At 46.8% G+C, this 26,093-nt stretch overlaps 1 protein-coding gene across 1 annotated transcript in view; it reads right to left on the minus strand.

Annotated features, from left to right (window-relative positions):
- The window catches only part of LOC308128158 (myotubularin-like), a gene marked incomplete at its 3' end in the record, with an annotated part of 23,597 nt that extends 9,277 nt beyond the window's left edge, over positions 1–14,320 (minus strand). Inside the window, exons 1-2 of the mRNA XM_080493837.1 lie at positions 14,254–14,320; positions 9,940–10,018 (exon numbers count right to left, since the gene is read on the minus strand). Of these exons, the coding sequence (XP_080349963.1) occupies positions 9,940–9,996 (57 nt within the window). The remainder of the gene's footprint in view (positions 1–9,939; positions 10,019–14,253) is intronic.
- Positions 14,321–26,093: the final 11,773 nt, after the last annotated feature.

Below are 26,093 nucleotides of genomic sequence, written 5' to 3' on the forward strand. Positions count from 1 at the left end.
TCGATAAGTACATCAGTAAGTACATCGATAAGTACATCGATAAGTACATCGATAAGTACATCAGTAAGTACATCGATAAGTACATCAGTAAGTACATCGATAAGTACATCAATAAGTACATCGATAAGTACATCGATAAGTACATCGATAAGTACATCGATAAGTACGTCAGTAAGTACATCGATAAGTACATCGATAAGTACATCAGTAAGTACATCAGTAAGTACATCGATAAGTACATCGATAAGTACATCAATAAGTACATCGATAAGTACATCGATAAGTACATCAGTAAGTACATCGATAAGTACATCAATAAGTACATCAGTAAGTACATCGATAAGTACATCGATAAGTACATCAGTAAGTACATCAGTAAGTACATCGATAAGTACATCAATAAGTACATCGATAAGTACATCAGTAAGTACATCGATAAGTACATCAGTAAGTACATCGATAAGTACATCGATAAGTACATCGATAAGTACATCAGTAAGTACATCGATAAGTACATCAGTAAGTACATCGATAAGTACATCAATAAGTACATCAGTAAGTACATCGATAAGTACATCGATAAGTACATCAGTAAGTACATCAGTAAGTACATCGATAAGTACATCAATAAGTACATCGATAAGTACATCAGTAAGTACATCGATAAGTACATCAGTAAGTACATCGATAAGTACATCGATATGTACATCGATAAGTACATCAGTAAGTACATCGATAAGTACATTGATAAGTACATCAGTAAGTACATCAATAAGTACATCAGTAAGTACATCAGTAAGTACATCGATAAGTACATTGATAAGTACATCAGTAAGTACATCAGTAAGTACATCAGTAAGTGTAACAAGGTACTTGGAGTAACAAATACACATATTAGTGGTATATTGCTGGTTTGATAACTTGCCTCATGTTTTCCTAACAAAGTAAAGAATACCACGTTTAACTAGCCTCCACCAGAGCAGACTCCAGAGCAGTCCTGGAACCCTCCAGAACCTCCAGAACCGAGCCCAGATCTTTACAGATGTGTTGTACTTACCTTTAATAGTGTACGTAAGCTTTACCAATGAGAGGCATTGCCGTCGCCCCTCTATCGCCCCTCTATCACCCCTCTAACAGACGTCCATGATGGTTCATGTTTATGTTGAAGAAGACAGAATATGACCAAGTTCTTAGGGGTACTACTGCGTGTACTGCTGGGGAACATCCATCAGTACAGAGTGGACGCTGCTCATTAATACATATGGATAGAGCTGTCATCACCTCTTTCCAGAGATCCTGGAGGAGGGGGCACTCCCAGAGGCAAACAGATCCCCTCTATGGGTACCACATTTGACACAAGTATCTGGTGTATTGGGGTATATGCCATGTAATAATTCTGGAGTGTAGTACTCTCATCAACCACTGGTACTGCAGTACCTTGTATTCATGGTTTCAACCCGGCAGTGGAACCATAAATCCTGCCTCTCTTCTTCCTCTTCCTCTTCATCACTTCCTCTTCATCACGGTCGGATCACATGACAATGTGATGTCATCTGAAGAGTCTTCATCCATTAAGACATTAATCCAGCTGCTCCACATTAATCCAGCTGCTCCACATTAATCCAGCTGCTCCACATTAATCCAGCTGCTCCACATTAATCCAGCTGCTCCACATTAATCCAGCTGCTCCACATTAATCCAGCTGCTCTACATTAATCCAGCTGCTCCACATTAATACAGCTGCTCCACATTAATCCAGCTGCTCTACATTAATCCAGCTGCTCCACATTAATACAGCTGCTCCACATTAATCCAGCTGCTCCACTTTGGTTCAGGACCGCTCCACATTAATCCAGCTGCTCTACATTGGTTCAGGACTGCTCCACATTAATCCAGCTGCTCTACATTGGTTCAGGACTGCTCCACATTGGTTCCAGCTGCTCCACATTGGTTCAGGACTGCTCCACATTAATCCAGCTGCTCTACATTGGTTCAGGACTGCTCCGCATTGGTTCCAGCTGCTCCACATTGGTTCAGGACTGCTCCACATTGGTTCCAGCTGCTCCACATTGGTTCAGGACTGCTCCACATTGGTTCAGGACTGCTCCATATTGGTTCAGGACTGCTCCACACTGGTTCAGGGCTGCTCCACACTGGTTCAGGGCTGCTCCACACTGGTTCAGGACTGCTCCACACTGGTTCCAGCTGCTCCACATTGGTTCAGGACTGCTCCACATTAATCCAGCTGCTCTAAATTGGTTCAGGACTGCTCCACACTGGTTCAGGACTGCTCCTTATTGGTTCAGGGCTGCTCCACACTGGTTCCAGCTGCTCCATATTGGTTCAGGGCTGCTCCGCATTTGTTCAGGACTGCTCCATATTGGTTCAGGACTGCTCTACACTGGTTCCAGCTGCTCCACATTGGTTCAGGACTGCTCCACATTAATCCAGCTGCTCTACATTGGTTCAGGACTGCTCCACATTGGTTCCAGCTGCTCCACATTGGTTCAGGACTGCTCCACATTAATCCAGCTGCTCTACATTGGTTCAGGACTGCTCCACATTGGTTCCAGCTGCTCAACATTGGTTCAGGACTGCTCCACACTGGTTCCAGCTGCTCCACATTGGTTCAGGACTGCTCCACATTAATCCAGCTGCTCTACATTGGTTCAGGACTGCTCCGCATTGGTTCCAGCTGCTCCACACTGGTTCAGGACTGCTCCACACTGGTTCAGGGATGCTCCTTATTGGTTCAGGGCTGCTCCACACTGGTTCCAGCTGCTCCATATTGGTTCAGGGCTGCTCCGCATTTGTTCAGGACTGCTCCATATTGGTTCAGGACTGCTCTACACTGGTTCCAGCTGCTCCACATTGGTTCAGGACTGCTCCACATTAATCCAGCTGCTCTACATTGGTTCAGGACTGCTCCACATTGGTTCCAGCTGCTCCACATTGGTTCAGGACTGCTCCACATTAATCCAGCTGCTCTACATTGGTTCAGGACTGCTCCACATTGGTTCCAGCTGCTCCACATTGGTTCAGGACTGCTCAACATTGGTTCAGGACTGCTCCACATTGGTTCAGGACTGCTCCACATTGGTTCAGGACTGCTCCACATTAATCCAGCTGCTCTACATTGGTTCAGGACTGCTCCGCATTGGTTCCAGCTGCTCCACACTGGTTCAGGACTGCTCCTTATTGGTTCAGGGCTGCTCCACACTGGTTCCAGCTGCTCCATATTGGTTCAGGGCTGCTCCGCATTTGTTCAGGACTGCTCCATATTGGTTCAGGACTGCTCTACACTGGTTCCAGCTGCTCTACATTGGTTCAGGACTGCTCCACATTGGTTCAAGCTGCTCCACATTGGTTCAGGACTGCTCAACATTGGTTCAGGACTGCTCCGCATTGGTTCCAGCTGCTCCATATTGGTTCAGGGCTGCTCCGCATTTGTTCAGGACTGCTCCATATTGGTTCAGGACTGCTCCACACTGGTTCAGGACTGCTCCACACTGGTTCCAGCTGCCACACACTGGTTCAGGACTGCTCCACACTGGTTCCAGCTGCTCCACATTGGTTCAGGACTGCTCCACATTGGTTCAGGACTGCTCCACACTGGTTCAGGACTGCTCCACACTGGTTCAGGACTGCTCCACATTGGTTCAGGACTGCTCCACATTGGTTCAGGACTGCTCCACACTGGTTCAGGACTGCTCCACACTGGTTCAGGACTGCTCCACATTGGTTCAGGACTGCTCCACATTGGTTCAGGACTGCTCTACATTGGTTCAGGACTGATCCACATTGGTTCCAGCTGCTCCACATTGGTTCAGGACTGCTCAACATTGGTTCAGGACTGCTCCACATTGGTTCCAGCTGCTCCACATTGGTTCAGGACTGCTCCACATTGGTTCAGGACTGCTCCACACTGGTTCAGGGCTGCTCCACATTGGTTCAGGACTGCTCCACACTGGTTCAGGACTGCTCCACACTGGTTCCAGCTGCTCCACATTGGTTCAGGACTGCTCCACATTGGTTCCAGCTGCTCCACATTGGTTCAGGACTGCTCCACATTAATCCAGCTGCTCTACATTGGTTCAGGACTGCTCCACATTGGTTCCAGCTGCTCCACACTGGTTCAGGACTGCTCCACACTGGTTCAGGACTGCTCCTTATTGGTTCAGGGCTGCTCCACACTGGTTCCAGCTGCTCCATATTGGTTCAGGACTGCTCTACACTGGTTCCAGCTGCTCCACATTGGTTCAGGACTGCTCCACATTGGTTCCAGCTGCTCCACATTGGTTCAGGACTGCTCAACATTGGTTCAGGACTGCTCCGCATTGGTTCCAGCTGCTCCATATTGGTTCAGGGCTGCTCCGCATTTGTTCAGGACTGCTCCATATTGGTTCAGGACTGCTCCACACTGGTTCCAGCTGCTCCACATTGGTTCAGGACTGCTCCACATTAATCCAGCTGCTCTACATTGGTTCAGGACTGCTCCACACTGGTTCAGGACTGCTCCACACTGGTTCCAGCTGCTCCACATTGGTTCAGGACTGCTCCACATTGGTTCAGGACTGCTCCACACTGGTTCAGGACTGCTCCACACTGGTTCAGGACTGCTCCACATTGGTTCAGGACTGCTCCACACTGGTTCAGGACTGCTCCACACTGGTTCAGGACTGCTCCACACTGGTTCAGGACTGCTCCACATTGGTTCAGGGCTGCTCCACACTGGTTCAGGACTGCTCTACATTGGTTCAGGACTGCTCCACACTGGTTCAGGACTGCTCCACATTGGTTCAGGACTGCTCCACATTGGTTCAGGACTGCTCTACATTGGTTCAGGACTGCTCCACACTGGTTCCAGCTGCTCCACATTGGTTCAGGACTGCTCCTTATTGGTTCAGGGCCGCTCCACACTGGTTCCAGCTGCTCCATATTGGTTCAGGGCTGCTCCGCATTTGTTCAGGACTGCTCCATATTGGTTCAGGACTGCTCTACACTGGTTCCAGCTGCTCCACATTGGTTCAGGACTGCTCCACATTAATCCAGCTGCTCTACATTGGTTCAGGACTGCTCCACATTGGTTCCAGCTGCTCCACATTGGTTCAGGACTGCTCCACATTGGTTCAGGACTGCTCCGCATTGGTTCCAGCTGCTCCATATTGGTTCAGGGCTGCTCCGCATTTGTTCAGGACTGCTCCATATTGGTTCAGGACTGCTCCACACTGGTTCCAGCTGCTCCACATTGGTTCAGGACTGCTCCACACTGGTTCCAGCTGCCACACACTGGTTCAGGACTGCTCCACATTCGTTCAGGACTGCTCCACATTCGTTCAGGACTGCTCCACACTGGTTCCAGCTGCTCCACATTGGTTCAGGACTGCTCCACATTGGTTCAGGACTGCTCCACACTGGTTCAGGACTGCTCCACATTGGTTCAGGACTGCTCCACATTGGTTCAGGACTGCTCCACACTGGTTCAGGACTGCTCCACATTGGTTCAGGACTGCTCCACATTGGTTCAGGGCTGCTCCACACTGGTTCAGGACTGCTCTACATTGGTTCAGGACTGCTCCACACTGGTTCAGGACTGCTCCACATTGGTTCAGGACTGCTCCACACTGGTTCAGGACTGCTCCACATTGGTTCAGGACTGCTCCACATTGGTTCAGGACTGCTCTACATTGGTTCAGGACTGCTCCACACTGGTTCCAGCTGCTCCACATTGGTTCAGGGCTGCTCCACATTGGTTCAGGACTGCTCCACACTGGTTCAGGACTGCTCCATATTGGTTCAGGACTGCTCCACACTGGTTCAGGACTGCTCCACATTGGTTCAGGACTGCTCCACATTGGTTCAGGACTGCTCCACACTGGTTCAGGACTGCTCCACATTGGTTCAGGACTGCTCCACATTGGTTCAGGACTGCTCTACATTGGTTCAGGACTGCTCCACACTGGTTCCAGCTGCTCCACATTGGTTCAGGGCTGCTCCACATTGGTTCAGGACTGCTCCACACTGGTTCAGGACTGCTCTACATTGGTTCAGGACTGCTCCACACTGGTTCAGGACTGCTCTACATTGGTCCAGGACTGCTCCACACTGGTTCAGGACTGCTCCGCACTGGTTCAGCACTGCTCTACATTGGTTCAGGGCTGCTCCACATTGGTTCAGGACTGCTCTACATTGGTTCAGGACTGCTCCACACTGGTTCCAGCTGCTCCACATTGGTTCAGGGCTGCTCCACATTGGTTCAGGACTGCTCCACACTGGTTCAGGACTGCTCTACATTGGTTCAGGACTGCTCCACACTGGTTCAGGACTGCTCCACATTGGTTCAGGACTGCTCTACATTGGTTCAGGGCTGCTCCACATTGGTTCAGGACTGCTCTACATTGGTTCAGGACTGCCTTTCCCAGGGAGGACTTACAGAGTTCTGTCTCTTCGTTATGAAGTTTCTTATCTGAAGATACTTTAAAAAGTGTTTCGGCTCGATACCAAATTGTTGCTCGATCTCAGTAAAACTAAGAGTATCATCCTCATACAGACCTGAACCCTCTGCCCATTACTTCAAACCAAGGTCGTTAGTACCTGGTGTGAAGTCTGGGATAGTGCAGTATTTTACCCAAGGTAGTTTAGCACCTCATGCCATACTACCAGTGTATTTCTAACAGAGGGGTTAGTGGTGTACCTTGTCAGAGTAGGTAGATCTACAGAATATATGTAGAGGTATAAGGGGATTCTAGAAGTTGTTGTTTCCTCCATCCTGATCCAGAGCAGCTGTGACTGGTGGTAGAGCAGAGTAGGGCTTAGTAGGGCAGCCTGATAGTACCCTTGGAGGAAGCGCAGTATTAAGAACTGATCGGGGGATGGACTGAAAGAGGTGGAGGAACTTAGGAAGAATATTCCTCTTCAGATCTGTTAATAGGTTCTACTACTGACTGGAGTTAGTTGGTATAACGGATTCTACTGTAGGTGTGATTTTAACTCCAAGGTATGTAGAGCTGTCCCTAATACTCCTAAAAGGAGTACTTAGTGGAGGATTCAGATAGAGAATTGTAGGTTTAGACGTATTACCATACTCTTAGAAGCTGCCATACCTTCCTATTAAAGGTAGTACTATCGGTATAGAGCGTTTCAAGTCTGTCAAAAAAAGAACTACATCGTCAAATAATCCTATTTTATTCTCAGTGTCATAAACTTTGATCGCAGTAATTTGGGTGTTGCTTCTAACTGCAATGGGTGAGGGTTGGCTGGGGAGACAGAGGACAGCCTGTCCTGTCCCCTGGACAGAGGTGGGGGATGGGAGGTGGGGGACGGTAGGTAGGGGACGGGAGGTGGGGGACGGGAGGTGGGGGACGGGAGGTAGGGGGATGGGAGGTGGGGGATGGGAGGTGGGGGACGGTAGGTAGGGGACGGGAGGTAGGGGGATGGGAGGTGGGGGACGGGAGGTAGGGGACGGGAGGTAGGGGGATGGGAGGTAGGGGACGGTAGGTAGGGGACGGGAGGTGGGGGACGGGAGGTAGGGGACGGGAGGTGGGGGACGGTAGGTAGGGGGACGGGAGGTGGGGGATGGGAGGTTGGGGACGGGAGGTAGGGGACGGGAGGTGGGGGATGGTAGGTAGGGGACGGGAGGTGGCGGATGGGAGGTGGGGGACGGGAGGTAGGGGACGGGAGGTAGGGGACGGGAGGTGGGGGATGGGAGGTGGGGGACGGTAGGTAGGGGGACGGGAGGTAGGGGGACGGTAGGTAGGGGACGGGAGGTGGGGGACGGGAGGTAGGGGGATGGGAGGTGGGGGATGGGAGGTGGGGGACGGTAGGTAGGGGACGGGAGGTAGGGGGATGGGAGGTGGGGGACGGGAGGTAGGGGACGGGAGGTAGGGGGATGGGAGGTGGGGGATGGGAGGTGGGGGACGGTAGGTAGGGGACGGGAGGTAGGGGGATGGGAGGTGGGGGACGGGAGGTAGGGGACGGGAGGTAGGGGGATGGGAGGTGGGGGACGGTAGGTAGGGGACGGGAGGTGGGGGACGGGAGGTGGGGGACGGGAGGTGGGGGACGGGAGGTAGGGGGATGGGAGGTGGGGGATGGGAGGTGGGGGACGGTAGGTAGGGGACGGGAGGTAGGGGGATGGGAGGTGGGGGACGGGAGGTAGGGGACGGGAGGTAGGGGGATGGGAGGTGGGGGACGGTAGGTAGGGGACGGGAGGTGGGGGACGGGAGGTGGGGGACGGGAGGTAGGGGACGGGAGGTGGGGGACGGTAGGTAGGGGGACGGGAGGTGGGGGATGGGAGGTAGGGGACGGGAGGTAGGGGACGGGAGGTGGGGGATGGTAGGTAGGGGACGGGAGGTGGCGGATGGGAGGTGGGGGACGGGAGGTAGGGGACGGGAGGTAGGGGACGGGAGGTGGGGGATGGGAGGTGGGGGACGGTAGGTAGGGGGACGGTAGGTAGGGGGACGGGAGGTAGGGGGACGGTAGGTAGGGGACGGGAGGTGGGGGACGTGAGGTGGGGGATGGGAGGTGGGGGACGGTAGGTAGGGGGACGGTAGGTAGGGGGACGGGAGGTAGGGGGACGGTAGGTAGGGGACGGGAGGTGGGGGACGTGAGGTGGGGGACGTGAGGTAGGGGACGGTAGGTAGGGGACGGGAGGTGGGGGACGTGAGGTGGGGGACGTGAGGTAGGGGACGGTAGGTAGGGGACGGTAGGTAGGGGGACGTGAGGTAGGGGGACGTGAGGTAGGGGACGGGAGGCTAACAGGAAGTGACCTTTAGTTCTGTCACGCTTGTTTCGTGTTTGATCACGTCGCGCCGCGCTTCGCCACATTCTACCCTACGCTCTGTAGTGGGACACGCAGCACAGCTGGTCTGGCTGCACTTTGCCTTACCATACCTTACAGGCCCGCTCCACTCAGGTTGCTGACTGCCGTCCTGCTGACTGCTGACTGTCGTCCTGCTGACTGTCGTCCTGCTGACTGTCGTCCTGCTGAATGCTGACTGTCGTCCTGCTGACTGTCGTCCTACTGAATGCTGACTGTCGTCCTGCTGACTGTCGTCCTGCTGAATGCTGACTGTCGTCCTGCTGACTGTCGTCCTACTGAATGCTGACTGCCGTCCTGCTGACTGTCGTCCTGCTGAATGCTGACTGTCGTCCTGCTGACTGTCGTCCTGCTGACTGCCGTCCTGCTGAATGCTGACTGTCGTCCTACTGAATGCTGACTGCCGTCCTGCTGAATGCTGACTGTCGTCCTGCTGACTGTCGTCCTACTGAATGCTGACTGCCGTCCTGCTGACTGCCGTCCTGCTGAATGCTGACTGTCGTCCTGCTGACTGTCGTCCTACTGAATGCTGACTGCCGTCCTGCTGACTGCCGTCCTACTGAATGCTGACTGCCGTCCTGCTGACTGCCGTCCTGCTGACTGTCGTCCTGCTGACTGCCGTCCTGCTGAATGCTGACTGTCGTCCTACTGAATGCTGACTGCCGTCCTGCTGAATGCTGACTGTCGTCCTTCTGAATGCTGACTGTCGTCCTGCTGACTGTCGTCCTGCTGAATGCTGACTGCCGTCCTGCTGACTGCCGTCCTGCTGACTGTCGTCCTGCTGACTGCCGTCCTGCTGACTGCCGTCCTGCTGAATGCTGACTGTCGTCCTGCTGACTGCCGTCCTGCTGACTGCCGTCCTGCTGACTGTCGTCCTGCTGACTGTCGTCCTGCTGACTGCCGTCCTGCTGAATGCTGACTGTCGTCCTGCTGACTGCCGTCCTGCTGACTGCCGTCCTGCTGACTGCCGTCCTGCTGACTGTCGTCCTGCTGACTGTCGTCCTGCTGACTGTCGTCCTGCTGACTGTCGTCCTGCTGACTGCCGTCCTGCTGAATGCTGACTGTCGTCCTGCTGACTGCCGTCCTGCTGACAGGTACAACAAGGAGTTCCTCAGGGTTCTTACCGAGGGCATGCGTGTCTCCAACGCGTTGGAGTTGTAGACCGAGACTGGAGATGCCATCACTCATCGGGGGCTTTAAAGACTAAGAGAGAGAGACAGAGACAGACAGAGAGAGAGAGACAGACAGACAGAGAGGGAGAGACAGAGACAGACAGAGAGACAGACAGACAGAGAGGGAGAGACAGAGACAGACAGAGAGGTTCATTAAACACTGAACTAGGAGCAGATCATTGATCAGTAAGTCTATTGGCTCCATGGTCTTTATGTAGAAAGTCTCCGTAGAGCTGGACAGTCCATACTGACAGGCTCTGATTGGCTGCCTGAAGCCACACCCCCTGGGAGGAGGGGGAGGAGCTTCGGTTGTTTGTTAGCTGAATTAGACGTACTGGACCCACCAAGTCCCACGAAGACCCACCAGGATCACTGGACTCACCAGGACCCACCAGAACCCACCAGGTCCCACGAAGACCCACCAGGACCACTGGACTCACCAGGACCCACCAACACCCACCAGGACATCAGTAGTTTAATAATTGAGACTCTGTGAGCCTGGTTCTCTGTGACACAGTGAAAACTTTCTCAGAGTTCCTTCTGCTCCTGCTCCAGTAAACCAACATGGCCGACCCGTAGTGGTTTGACCCGTAGTGGTTTGACCCGTAGAGTGGTTTGACCCGTAGTGGTTTGACCCGTAGAGTGGTTTGACCCGTAGAGTGGTTTGACCCGTAGTGGTTTGACCCGCGGCGGTGGTTTGACCCGTAGTGGTTTGACCCGCGGCGGTGGTTTGACCCGTAGAGTGGTTTGACCCGTAGTGGTTTGACCCATAGAGTGGTTTGACCCGTAGAGTGGTTTGACCCGTAGTGGTTTGAACCGTAGAGTGGTTTGAACCGTAGAGTGGTTTGACCCGTAGAGTGGTTTGACCCGTAGTGGTTTGACCCGTAGAGTGGTTTGACCCGTAGTGGTTTGACCCGTAGAGTGGTTTGACCCGTAGAGTGGTTTGACCCGTAGAGTGGTTTGACCCGTAGAGTGGTTTGACCCGTAGTGTGGTTTGACCCGTAGTGGTTTGACCCGTAGAGTGGTTTGACCCGTAGAGTGGTTTGACCCGTAGTGGTTTGACCCGCGGCGGTGGTTTGACCCGTAGAGTGGTTTGACCCGCGGTGGTTTGACCCGTAGTGGTTTGACCCGCGGTGGTTTGACCCGTAGTGGTTTGACCCGCGGTGGTTTGACCCGCGGTGGTTTGACCCGCGGTGGTTTGCGTAGTGGTTTGACCTGCGGTGGTTTGACCCGCGGTGGTTTGACCCGTGGTGGTTTGACCCGTAGAGTGGTTTGACCCGCGGTGGTTTGACCCGCGGTGGTTTGACCCGCGGTGGTTTGACCCGTAGTGGTTTGACCCGTAGTGGTTTGACCCGTAGTGGTTTGACCTGCGGTGGTTTGACCTGCGGTGGTTTGACCTGCGGTGGTTTGACCTGCGGTGATCCACGTTGCTGTGTTGCTTTGCTAACGCCCACGTTGCTGCGTTGCTTTGCTAAGATCCACGTTGCTGCGTTGCTTTGCTAATGTCCACGTTGCTGCGTTGCTTTGCTAACGTCCACGTTGCTGCGTTGCTTTGTTAACGTCCACGTTGCTGGTCCATGTTGCTGCGTTGCTTTGCTAACGTCCACGTTGCTGGTCCATGTTGCTGCGTTGCTTTGCTAACGTCCACGTTGCTGGTCCACGTTGCTGCGTTGCTTTGTTAATGTCCACGTTGCTGGTCCACGTTGCTGCGTTGCTTTGCTAAGGTCCATGTTGCTGCGTTGCTTTGCTAACATCCACGTTGCTGATCCACGTTGCTGCGTTGCTTTGCTAACGTCCACGTTGCTGATCCACGTTGCTGCGTTGCATTGCTAACGTCCACGTCCATATCTTTCTATGAACGCCATTATTTCCACCTGCCGGTTCACAGTATGTTGATAAGCAGTAATACTGCTGTTCTGCTCAGTACTATGTGGGCGCAGAACACGCAAGTCGTCACGTTAGCAGTTACATTTAGAAAATCCCGTTTTATCATATGGCGGTATTATCGTTCAGCCCGAGTCCAAATGGAACTAAAATACTTTGTACTGCTTCCTTTACTGTCCTGATACTAACCTCAAGATGTCTTTAGAGAGAGTACATGAATACATTAGTACATTTCATACTTTACTGTAGAGAGGAGTTTAGTACAGCCTCATATATAATAATAATAATGTTAATAATAATAATGTTAAAGAAACAGCTCTGCTATCAGGATCCTATCAGCAGATATACTGAAGGGAGAAAACGTGGCTCAGTGCTTCACTAGTGGAAACTTCACCAGGTAATAAAGACACTAATGCTAAAGCTTCACCAGGTTATAAAGATACTAATGCTAAAGCTTCACCAGGTTATAAAGATACTAATGCTAAAGCTTCACCAGGTTATAAAGATACTAATGCTAAAGCTTCACCAGGTTATAAAGATACTAATGCTAAAGCTTCACCAGGTTATAAAGATACTAATGCTAAAGCTTCACCAGGTTATAGTGATGCTAATGCTAAAGCTTCACCAGGTTATAGTGATGCTAATGCTAAAGCTTCTCCAGGTTATAATGATACTAATGCTAAAGCTTCTCCAGGTTATAAAGATACTAATGCTAAAGCTTCTCCAGGTTATAAAGATACTAATGCTAAAGCTTCTCCAGGTTATAAGGATACTAATGCTAAAGCTTCACCAGGTTATAAGGATGCTAATGCTAAAGCTTCTCCAGGTTATAAAGATACTAATGCTAAAGCTTCTCCAGGTTATAAGGATACTAATGCTAAAGCTTCACCAGGTTATAAGGATGCTAATGCTAAAGCTTCACCAGGTTATAGTGATGCTAATGCTAAAGCTTCTCCAGGTTATAAAGATACTAATGCTAAAGCTTCTCCAGGTTATAAAGATACTAATGCTAAAGCTTCTCCAGGTTATAAAGATACTAATGCTAAAGCTTCACCAGGTAATAAAGATACTAATGCTAAAGCTTCTCCAGGTTATAAAGATACTAATGCTAAAGCTTCTCCAGGTTATAAAGATACTAATGCTAAAGCTTCTCCAGGTTATAAGGATACTAATGCTAAAGCTTCACCAGGTAATAAAGACACTAATGCTAAAGCTTCACCAGGTTATAAAGATACTAATGCTAAAGCTTCTCCGGGTTATAAAGATGCTAATGCTAAAGCTTCTCCGGGTTATAAAGATGCTAATGCTAAAGCTTCTCCAGGTTATAAAGATACTAATGCTAAAACTTCTCCAGGTTATAAGGATACTAATGCTAAAGCTTCTCCAGGTTATAAAGATACTAATGCTAAAACTTCTCCAGGTTATAAAGATACTAATGCTAAAGCTTCACCAGGTTATAAAGATACTAATGCTAAAGCTTCTCCAGGTTATAAGGATACTAATGCTAAAGCTTCTCCAGGTTATAAGGATACTAATGCTAAAACTTCTCCAGGTTATAAAGATACTAATGCTAAAGCTTCACCAGGTTATAAAGATACTAATGCTAAAGCTTCTCCAGGTTATAAAGATACTAATGCTAAAACTTCTCCAGGTTATAAGGATGCTAATGCTAAAGCTTCACCAGGTTATAGTGATGCTAATGCTAAAGCTTCACCAGGTTATAAAGATACTAATGCTAAAGCTTCTCCAGGTTATAAAGATACTAATGCTAAAGCTTCACCGGGTTATAAAGATACTAATGCTAAAGCTTCTCCAGGTTATAAAGATACTAATGCTAAAGCTTCACCAGGTTATAAAGATACTAATGCTAAAGCTTCACCGGGTTATAAAGATACTAATGCTAAAGCTTCACTAAGTTACGTTAACGCAGCCACACTCAGTTCTGGACCCCCTGAGGCCTGAGAGCCGTTATTCGACAGGAAAACACTTCAGTGACCCGGGTGGCCGACGGCCCGCCAGGTACCGGGCCCTTAGCGGGCCGCGGGTCGCCCGGTACCGGGCCCTTGGCGGGCCGCGGGCCCGTTGTTTGATGAGGTTCTGTAAACACGGAGCTCCGGTTGTCGAGCCGCCCCGAAACGGAAGCCCTGAAGAGTCTCTGAGGACAGGCTGGTTCCGGCCCCGAAGCTCCGAGCGGCACACAGACCTCCAGACACCGGACCGAACTTTTCCAACTTGGACCAGGAAACAGGCCTGGACGGAGCCGAAGCTCGGCCCGGTGGAACCGCGCTGTGACCCGAGCCCCGGGGCGCTGCGAGCGGACTCCAGATACCGGGCGGACGGACTCACACACACACACACCCACACACACTCGTCGGTACTGACCCGCAGAACGCGATTCTCCCGAGGCTGGACGACGACCTGCTTCCCTCAGACAGCAGCACACAGATTCGGCAGGAACTGACAAGAGTCACGTGTCCGGCTGTCACTGCCCGACCTGCGCAAAGCATCATGGGAGCTGTAGTTCTTGTGTGGGCCGCTGGAGGAAGAGACGCTTCAAGGCCTCTTAATGCTGTTTTATGTTTGACGCGTCCGCGAGCGCCGCACGGTTCCGAGCGGCCCGGTTCACGCGGACGCCACCGCTCCGTGCGCCTCCAAATTATTCTGACGACATGGACGGAGACGTGCGGGACAAAAAAGGATCTGAAGAGGAGGAGGACTGAGGACTTAGTTTAAAAGACACAAACAGCTTAAAGCTGCACTTCCACACTGGAAACACCAGATCTGTCTCAGGAACGTTCCATTGTAAACAGAGGAACAGAGGAACGTTCCATTGTAAACAGAGGAACGTTCCATTGTAAACAGAGGAACAGAGGAACGTTCCATTGTAAACAGAGGAACGTTCCATTGTAAACAGAGGAACGTTCCATTGTAAACAGAGGAACAGAGGAACGTTCCATTGTAAACAGAGGAAAGTTCCATTGTAAACAGAGGAATGTTCCATTGTAAACAGAGGAATGTTCCATTGTAAACAGAGGAACAGAGGAACGTTCCATTGTAAACAGAGGAACGTTCCATTGAAAACAGAGGAACGTTCCATTGAAAACAGAGGAATGTTCCATTGTAAACAGAGGAACGTTCCACTGTAAACAGAGGAACAGAGGAACGTTCCATTGAAAACAGAGGAACGTTCCATTGAAAACAGAGGAATGTTCCATTGTAAACAGAGGAACAGAGGAACATTCCATTGTAAACAGAGGAACGTTCCATTGTAAACAGAGGAACGTTCCATTGAAAACAGAGGAATGTTCCATTGTAAACAGAGGAACAGAGGAACATTCCATTGTAAACAGAGGAACGTTCCATTGTAAACAGAGGAACAGAGGAACGTTCCATTGAAAACAGAGGAACGTTCCATTGAAAACAGAGGAATGTTCCATTGTAAACAGAGGAACAGAGGAACATTCCATTGTAAACAGAGGAACGTTCCATTGTAAACAGAGGAACAGAGGAACGTTCCATTGAAAACAGAGGAATGTTCCATTGTAAACAGAGGAACAGAGGAATGTTCCATTGTAAACAGAGGAACGTTCCATTGTAAACAGAGGAACGTTCCATTGAAAACAGAGGAATGTTCCATTGTAAACAGAGGAACAGAGGAACGTTCCATTGTAAACAGAGGAACGTTCCATTGAAAACAGAGGAACGTTCCATTGAAAACAGAGGAATGTTCCATTGTAAACAGAGGAACGTTCCACTGTAAACAGAGGAACAGAGGAACGTTCCATTGAAAACAGAGGAACGTTCCATTGAAAACAGAGGAATGTTCCATTGTAAACAGAGGAACAGAGGAACGTTCCATTGTAAACAGAGGAACGTTCCATTGAAAACAGAGGAATGTTCCATTGTAAACAGAGGAACAGAGGAACGTTCCATTGTAAACAGAGGAACGTTCCATTGTAAACAGAGGAACAGAGGAACGTTCCATTGAAAACATAGGAACGTTCCATTGAAAACAGAGGAATGTTCCATTGTAAACAGAGGAACAGAGGAATGTTCCATTGTAAACAGAGGAACGTTCCATTGTAAACAGAGGAACGTTCCATTGAAAACAGAGGAATGTTCCATTGTAAACAGAGGAACGTTCCATTGTAAACAGAGGAACGTTCCATTGTAAACAGAGGAACGTTCCATTGAAAACAGAGGAACAGAGGAACGTTCCATTGAAAACAGAGGAACGTTCCATTGAAAACAGAGGAACGTTCCATTGTGAACAGAGGAACGTTCCATTGTAAACAGAGGAACGTTCCATTGAAAACAGAGGAACGTTCCATTGAAAACAGAGGAATGTTCCATTGTAAACAGAGGAACGTTCCATTGTAAACAGAGGAACAGAGGAACGTTCCATTGAAAACAGAGGAACGTTCCATTGAAAACAGAGGAATGTTCCATTGTAAACAGAGGAACAGAGGAACGTTCCATTGAAAACAGAGGAATGTTCCATTGTAAACAGAGGAACAGAGGAACGTTCCATTGTAAACAGAGGAACGTTCCATTGTAAACAGAGGAACAGAGGAACGTTCCATTGAAAACAGAGGAACAGAGGAACGTTCCATTGAAAACAGAGGAATGTTCCATTGTAAACAGAGGAACAGAGGAACGTTCCATTGTAAACAGAGGAACGTTCCATTGAAAACAGAGGAATGTTCCATTGTAAACAGAGGAACAGAGGAACGTTCCCTTGTAAACAGAGGAACGTTCCATTGTAAACAGAGGAACAGAGGAACGTTCCATTGAAAACAGAGGAACAGAGGAACGTTCCATTGAAAACAGAGGAACGTTCCATTGTGAACAGAGGAACGTTCCATTGAAAACAGAGGAACGTTCCATTGAAAACAGAGGAACGTTCCATTGTGAACAGAGGAACGTTCCATTGTAAACAGAGGAACGTTCCATTGAAAACAGAGGAACGTTCCATTGTAAACAGAGGAACAGAGGAACGTTCCATTGTAAACAGAGGAACGTTCCATTGTAAACAGAGGAACGTTCCATTGAAAACAGAGGAACGTTCCATTGAAAACGGAGGAACGTTCCATTGTGAACCGAGGAACGTTCCATTGAAAACAGAGGAACGTTCCATTGAAAACAGAGGAATGTTCCATTGTAAACAGAGGAACAGAGGAACGTTCCATTGTAAACAGAGGAACGTTCCATTGAAAACAGAGGAATGTTCCATTGTAAACAGAGGAACAGAGGAACGTTCCATTGTAAATAGAGGAACAGAGGAACGTTCCATTGAAAACAGAGGAACGTTCCATTGAAAACAGAGGAATGTTCCATTGTAAACAGAGGAACACAGGAACGTTCCATTGTAAACAGAGGAACGTTCCATTGTAAACAGAGGAACGTTCCATTGAAAACAGAGGAATGTTCCATTGTAAACAGAAGAACAGAGGAACGTTCCATTGTAAACAGAGGAACGTTCCATTGAAAACAGAGGAACGTTCCATTGTAAACAGAGGAACGTTCCATTGAAAACAGAGGAACAGAGGAACGTTCCATTGTAAACAGAGGAACGTTCCATTGTAAACAGAGGAACAGAGGAACGTTCCATTGTAAACAGAGGAACGTTCCATTGAAAACAGAGGAACGTTCCATTGAAAACAGAGGAACAGAGGAACGTTCCATTGTAAACAGAGGAACGTTCCATTGAAAACAGAGGAACGTTCCATTGTAAACAGAGGAACGTTCCATTGAAAACAGAGGAACAGAGGAACGTTCCATTGTAAACAGAGGAACGTTCCATTGAAAACAGAGGAACGTTCCATTGTAAACAGAGGAACGTTCCATTGTAAACAGAGGAACAGAGGAACGTTCCATTGTAAACAGAGGAACGTTCCATTGAAAACAGAGGAACGTTCCATTGTAAACAGAGGAACGTTCCATTGTAAACAGAGGAACGTTCCATTGAAAACAGAGGAACGTTCCATTGTAAACAGAGGAACGTTCCATTGTAAACAGAGGAACAGAGGAACGTTCCATTGTAAACAGAGGAACGTTCCATTGAAAACAGAGGAACGTTCCATTGTAAACAGAGGAACGTTCCATTGAAAACAGAGGAACAGAGGAACGTTCCATTGTAAACAGAGGAACGTTCCATTGTAAACAGAGGAACGTTCCATTGAGAACAGAGGAACGTTCCATTGTAAACAGAGGAACGTTCCATTGTAAACAGAGGAACGTTCCATTGAAAACAGAGGAATGTTCCATTGTAAACAGAGGAACAGAGGAACATTCCATTGTAAACAGAGGAACGTTCCATTGTAAACAGAGGAACAGAGGAACGTTCCATTGAAAACAGAGGAATGTTCCATTGTAAACAGAGGAACAGAGGAATGTTCCATTGTAAACAGAGGAACGTTCCATTGTAAACAGAGGAACGTTCCATTGAAAACAGAGGAATGTTCCATTGTAAACAGAGGAACAGAGGAACGTTCCATTGTAAACAGAGGAACGTTCCATTGAAAACAGAGGAACGTTCCATTGAAAACAGAGGAATGTTCCATTGTAAACAGAGGAACGTTCCACTGTAAACAGAGGAACAGAGGAACGTTCCATTGAAAACAGAGGAACGTTCCATTGAAAACAGAGGAATGTTCCATTGTAAACAGAGGAACAGAGGAACGTTCCATTGTAAACAGAGGAACGTTCCATTGAAAACAGAGGAATGTTCCATTGTAAACAGAGGAACAGAGGAACGTTCCATTGTAAACAGAGGAACGTTCCATTGTAAACAGAGGAACAGAGGAACGTTCCATTGAAAACATAGGAACGTTCCATTGAAAACAGAGGAATGTTCCATTGTAAACAGAGGAACAGAGGAATGTTCCATTGTAAACAGAGGAACGTTCCATTGTAAACAGAGGAACGTTCCATTGAAAACAGAGGAATGTTCCATTGTAAACAGAGGAACGTTCCATTGTAAACAGAGGAACGTTCCATTGTAAACAGAGGAACGTTCCATTGAAAACAGAGGAACAGAGGAACGTTCCATTGAAAACAGAGGAACGTTCCATTGAAAACAGAGGAACGTTCCATTGTGAACAGAGGAACGTTCCATTGTAAACAGAGGAACGTTCCATTGAAAACAGAGGAACGTTCCATTGAAAACAGAGGAATGTTCCATTGTAAACAGAGGAACGTTCCATTGTAAACAGAGGAACAGAGGAACGTTCCATTGAAAACAGAGGAACGTTCCATTGAAAACAGAGGAATGTTCCATTGTAAACAGAGGAACAGAGGAACGTTCCATTGAAAACAGAGGAATGTTCCATTGTAAACAGAGGAACAGAGGAACGTTCCATTGTAAACAGAGGAACGTTCCATTGTAAACAGAGGAACAGAGGAACGTTCCATTGAAAACAGAGGAACAGAGGAACGTTCCATTGAAAACAGAGGAATGTTCCATTGTAAACAGAGGAACAGAGGAACGTTCCATTGTAAACAGAGGAACGTTCCATTGAAAACAGAGGAATGTTCCATTGTAAACAGAGGAACAGAGGAACGTTCCCTTGTAAACAGAGGAACGTTCCATTGTAAACAGAGGAACAGAGGAACGTTCCATTGAAAACAGAGGAACAGAGGAACGTTCCATTGAAAACAGAGGAACGTTCCATTGTGAACAGAGGAACGTTCCATTGAAAACAGAGGAACGTTCCATTGAAAACAGAGGAACGTTCCATTGTGAACAGAGGAACGTTCCATTGTAAACAGAGGAACGTTCCATTGAAAACAGAGGAACGTTCCATTGTAAACAGAGGAACAGAGGAACGTTCCATTGTAAACAGAGGAACGTTCCATTGTAAACAGAGGAACGTTCCATTGAAAACAGAGGAACGTTCCATTGAAAACGGAGGAACGTTCCATTGTGAACCGAGGAACGTTCCATTGAAAACAGAGGAACGTTCCATTGAAAACAGAGGAATGTTCCATTGTAAACAGAGGAACAGAGGAACGTTCCATTGTAAACAGAGGAACGTTCCATTGAAAACAGAGGAATGTTCCATTGTAAACAGAGGAACAGAGGAACGTTCCATTGTAAATAGAGGAACAGAGGAACGTTCCATTGAAAACAGAGGAACGTTCCATTGAAAACAGAGGAATGTTCCATTGTAAACAGAGGAACACAGGAACGTTCCATTGTAAACAGAGGAACGTTCCATTGTAAACAGAGGAACGTTCCATTGAAAACAGAGGAATGTTCCATTGTAAACAGAAGAACAGAGGAACGTTCCATTGTAAACAGAGGAACGTTCCATTGAAAACAGAGGAACGTTCCATTGTAAACAGAGGAACGTTCCATTGAAAACAGAGGAACAGAGGAACGTTCCATTGTAAACAGAGGAACGTTCCATTGTAAACAGAGGAACAGAGGAACGTTCCATTGTAAACAGAGGAACGTTCCATTGAAAACAGAGGAACGTTCCATTGAAAACAGAGGAACAGAGGAACGTTCCATTGTAAACAGAGGAACGTTCCATTGAAAACAGAGGAACGTTCCATTGTAAACAGAGGAACGTTCCATTGAAAACAGAGGAACAGAGGAACGTTCCATTGTAAACAGAGGAACGTTCCATTGAAAACAGAGGAACGTTCCATTGTAAACAGAGGAACGTTCCATTGTAAACAGAGGAACAGAGGAACGTTCCATTGTAAACAGAGGAACGTTCCATTGAAAACAGAGGAACGTTCCATTGTAAACAGAGGAACGTTCCATTGTAAACAGAGGAACGTTCCATTGAAAACAGAGGAACGTTCCATTGTAAACAGAGGAACGTTCCATTGTAAACAGAGGAACAGAGGAACGTTCCATTGTAAACAGAGGAACGTTCCATTGAAAACAGAGGAACGTTCCATTGTAAACAGAGGAACGTTCCATTGAAAACAGAGGAACAGAGGAACGTTCCATTGTAAACAGAGGAACGTTCCATTGTAAACAGAGGAACGTTCCATTGAGAACAGAGGAACGTTCCATTGTAAACAGAGGAACGTTCCATTGTAAACAGAGGAACGTTCCATTGAAAACAGAGGAACGTTCCATTGAAAACAGAGGAACAGAGGAACGTTCCATTGTAAACAGAGGAACGTTCCGTTGTAAACAGAGGAACGTTCCATTGTAAACAGAGGAACGTTCCATTGAAAACAGAGGAACAGAGGAACGTTCCATTGTAAACAGAGGAACGTTCCATTGTAAACAGAGGAACGTTCCATTGAAAACAGAGGAACGTTCCATTGTAAACAGAGGAACGTTCCATTGTAAACAACGCTCCGCTCTCCACTGCAGGATCACCTGCTGGTGTCAAAGGGGACGTCCTAAATGTCCCTCCTATCTCCTTACCTATGGACTTAACCTCAACCCCTGGATGACATCACAGGGTTAAGGAAAGGTGTTAGGAGGCTTCCTAAAGGAGTTAGGAAAGGTGTTAGGAGGCTTCCTAAAGGAGTTAGGAGGCTTCCTAAAGGAGTTAGGAGGCTTCCTAAAGGAGTTAGGAGGCTTCCTAAAGGAGTTAGTGAAAGGAGTTAGGAGGCTTCCTAAAGGAGTTAGGAGGCTTCCTAAAGGAGTTAGTGAAAGGAGTTAGGAGGCTTCCTAAAGGAGTTAGGAGGCTTCCTAAAGGAGTTAGTGAAAGGAGTTAGGAGGCTTCCTAAAGGAGTTAGTGAAAGGAGTTAGGAGGCTTCCTAAAGGAGTTAGTGATCAGCCTGATCATCAGGATGCACCCTCAGATGTCTCTTCAGAGACCAGGTGAGGTTCACTGGTTGTTAGATTAGATTAGATTAGATTAGATTAGATTAGATTAGATTAGATTAGATTAGATTAGATTAGATTAGCAGCCTCGTCAGTAACTAGCGGGGCTGGAGCTGACCAGCTGACGCCGTTAGCATGCACGACGGTGATGCAGACAATCAAATCAGGTAACTTGATTACGCAGCCTGTTGATTGGATAGAGGGGACACATCAGATTATTATTATTATTATTATTATTTATTTAAGTTAGTCTTTTACTTTATTGACCAATAGGGGCTAATCCAATTCTTCATTAAAATATATGTAAACTTCCAACACTAGTTTGGCCAATCAGAGGGCCCCTCAAGACATGAGGCCCCGAGGCTGCAGCCTACTGAGGCCGTTCTCCAGTACCTATACTACCTAAACTACCTATACTACCTATACTACCTATACTGTCTATACTGTCTATACAGTCTATACTGTCTGTACTGTCTGTATTGTCCATACTGTCTATACTACCTATACTACCTATACTACCTATACTACCTATACTGTCTATACTGTCTATACAGTCTATACTGTCTGTACTGTCTGTACTGTCTGTACTGTCCATACTGTCTATACTACCTATACTACCTATACTACCTATACTACCTATACTGTCTATACAGTCTATACTGTCTATACTGTCTGTACTGTCTGTACTGTCCATACTGTCTATACTACCTATACTACCTATACTACCTATACTGTCTATACTGTCTATACAGTCTATACTGTCTGTACTGTCCATACTGTCCATACTGTCTATACTACCTATACTACCTATACTACCTATACTGTCTATACAGTCTATACTGTCTGTACTGTCCATACTGTCCATACTGTCTATACTACCTATACTACCTATACTACCTATACTGTCTATACTGTCTATACAGTCTATACTGTCTGTACTGTCCATACTGTCTATACTACCTATACTACCTATACTACCTATACTGTCTATACTGTCTATACAGTCTATACTGTCTATACTACCTATACTACCTATACTGTCTATACTACCTATACTACTTATACTGTCTATACTGTCTATACTGTCTATACTGTCTATACAGTCTGTACTGTCCATACTGTATATACTACCTATACTACCTATACTACCTATACTGTCTATACTACCTATACTGTCTATACTGTCTATACAGTCTGTACTGTCCATACTGTCTATACTACCTATACTACCTATACTACCTATACTGTCTATACTACATATACTGTCTATACTGTCTATACTACCTATACTACCTATACTGTCTATACTACCTATACTACTTATACTGTCTATACAGTCTATACTGTCTGTACTGTCTGTACTGTCCATACTGTCTATACTACCTATACTACCTATACTACCTATACTGTCTATACTACCTATACTACCTATACTGTCTATACAGTCTATACTGTCTGTACTGTCCATACTGTCTATACTACCTATAATACCTATACTGTCTATACTGTCTATACTACCTACACTACCTATACTGTCTATACTACCTATACTACCTATACAGTCTATACTGTCTGTACTGTCCATACTGTCTATACTACCTATACTACCTATACTGTCTATACTGTCTATACAGTCTATACTGTCTGTACTGTCCATACTGTCTATACTACCTATACTACCTATACTGTCTATACAGTGTATACTGTCTGTACTGTCCATACTGTCTATACTACCTATACTACCTATACTACCTATACTGTCTATACTACCTATACTGTCTATACTGTCTATACAGTCTATACTGTCTGTACTGTCCATACTGTCTTTACTACCTATACTACCTATACTGTCTATACTACCTATACTACCTATACTACCTATACTGTCTATACTGTCTATACAGTCTATACTGTCTGTACTGTCCATACTGTCTATACTACCTATACTGTCTATACAGTCTATACTGTCTGTACTGTCCATACTGTCTATACTACCTATACTACCTATACTACCTATACTGTCTATACTGTCTATACTGTCCATACTGTCTATACTTGTGTTCTCGTGTACTCGTGAAACGTCATCAGTGGGAGACCAAGTACTGCTCCAATTCTTAGGCCGTTTCTCACCGAGTACACATGGAATACCCGGATGTATCCTCGCTCCGCCCACTTTAACGAGGATGCATCGACACTGACCTGTGCAGACTTGGGAAGACAATTTACCCAGAATGCATTTGGCAGGAGAAGCTGGAGGAGGAAACACAACGGTGAGTAAAACTCTGAAATATTAACCTCATCGTTTAACAGAGTGCAGTTTTAAGAGTATTTTAGGTGAGAATATAGTAGTTTAAAATGTTGTTATGAGGTTGATATTTCAAGATCACGTTTACTTAAACTTTTGTTCTGAGGTTTTCATGAGATCTAAATGTTCTAGTGTAAATCTAACAGTGTTCATGTACTTTGATATTTGCTGCTGAGGGGAAAGAGCCTGTTTAAAACTATTTAACTTGACTGAGAGGTGAAGGTTCTACTGGAGGTTCTACTGGAGGTTCTACTGTTTCTACTGGAGGTTCTACTGGTTCTTCTGTTTCTACTGTTTCTACTGGAGGTTCTACTTGTTCTTCTGGAGGTTCTACTGGTTCTACTTGATGTTCTACTTGATTTTCTTCTGTTGATTCTACTGGTTCTTCTGTTTCTACTGGAGGTTCTACTTGTTCTTCTGGAGGTTCTACTGGTTCTACTGGAGGTTCTACTGTTGATTCTACTGTTTCTACTGGAGGTTCTACTTGTTCTTCTGGAGGTTATACTGGAGGTTCTACTGGAGGTTCTACTGTTGATTCTACTGGTTCTACTGGAGGTTCTACTGGTTCTACTGGAGGTTCTACTGGAGGTTCTACTGGAGGTTCTACTGTTGATTCTACTGGTTCTACTGGAGGTTCTACTGAGGGTTCTATCGGAGGTTCTACTGGTTCTACTGGAGGTTCTACTGTTGATTATACTGCTTCTACTGGTTCTACTGGAGGTTCTACTGGAGGTTCTACTGGTTCTACTGGAGGTTCTTCTGGTTCTACTGGAGGTTCTACTGTTGATTCTACTGGAGGTTCTACTGGAGGTTCTACTGGAGGTTCTACTGTTGATTCTACTGTTTCTACTGGTTCTACTGGAGGTTCTACTGGTTCTACTGGAGGATGCTGTGGATTCAAACTAACACCATGCAGTATTGTAATCCAGGACTCCTGAGGAACCTGAAGCCTGGTCCAGTGGAGAAGAGGAACTCCTCCAGATGAGGAGTGAGGATTGTTCTTGATGTTTGAATTATTACATGTATATATTTTATTTATACTGAACTGGTAGTGTGTCATTCTTTTTGTTCTATGTTCTCCTCATAGACCTCATAATTGTTGAAATTCATCAGAGACAATTTCTTCTTTAAAGCAACATTACATTGTTTATCAAATAACACAGAACAATGTTCAGTTCTATGTTTTACAGTCATAAACAATCATTTACAGTCTGTTGATCTCTGTCTTTATCCATCGATCTACATATATCTACATGACTAGAGAACATGAGTAGAGAACATGAGTAGAGAACATGACTGGAGAACATGAGTAGAGAACATGAGTAGAGAACATGACTGGAGAACATGAGTAGAGAACATGAGTAGAGAACATGAGTAGAGAACATGACTGGAGAACATGAGTAGAGAACATGAGTAGAGAACATGACTGGAGAACATGAGTAGAGAACATGAGTAGAGAGCATGACTGGAGAACATGAGTAGAGAACATGACTGGAGAACATGAGTAGAGAACATGAGTAGAGAAGATGAGTAGAGAACATGACTGGAGAACATGAGTAGAGAACATGAGTAGAGAACATGAGTAGAGAACATGACTGGAGAACATGAGTAGAGAACATGAGTAGAGAACATGAGTAGAGAACATGAGTAGAGAACATGACTGGAGAACATGAGTAGAGAACATGAGTAGAGAACATGAGTAGAGAACATGACTGGAGAACATGAGTAGAGAACATGAGTAGAGAACATGACTGGAGAACATGAGTAGAGAACATGAGTAGAGAACATGACTGGAGAACATGAGTAGAGAACATGAGTAGAGAACATGACTGGAGAACATGAGTAGAGAACATGACTCCATGAGGAGAGCTTCCTGTCTAGATGTGGTTCTCCTCTCTGAGATCTGCAGGTCGTTCTTCAGGAGCAGGTAGCTGGACAGTGAGTCTTGCTCCCTCATCACTTCCTGCCAGGTCCCTCTGGTCGTCCTCAGTGTCACCTGGTCGTCTCCATCATCATCCCTGGACCTTCCTCCTCCTCCTCCTCCCTGGACCTTCCTCCTCCTCCTCCTCCTCCCTGGACCTTCCTCATCCTCCTCCTCCTACCTGGACCTTCCTCATC

Source organism: Lipophrys pholis (assembly GCF_963383615.2).
Source record: "Lipophrys pholis genome assembly, contig: SCAFFOLD_377, whole genome shotgun sequence".
Classification (NCBI taxonomy): domain Eukaryota; kingdom Metazoa; phylum Chordata; class Actinopteri; order Blenniiformes; family Blenniidae; genus Lipophrys; species Lipophrys pholis.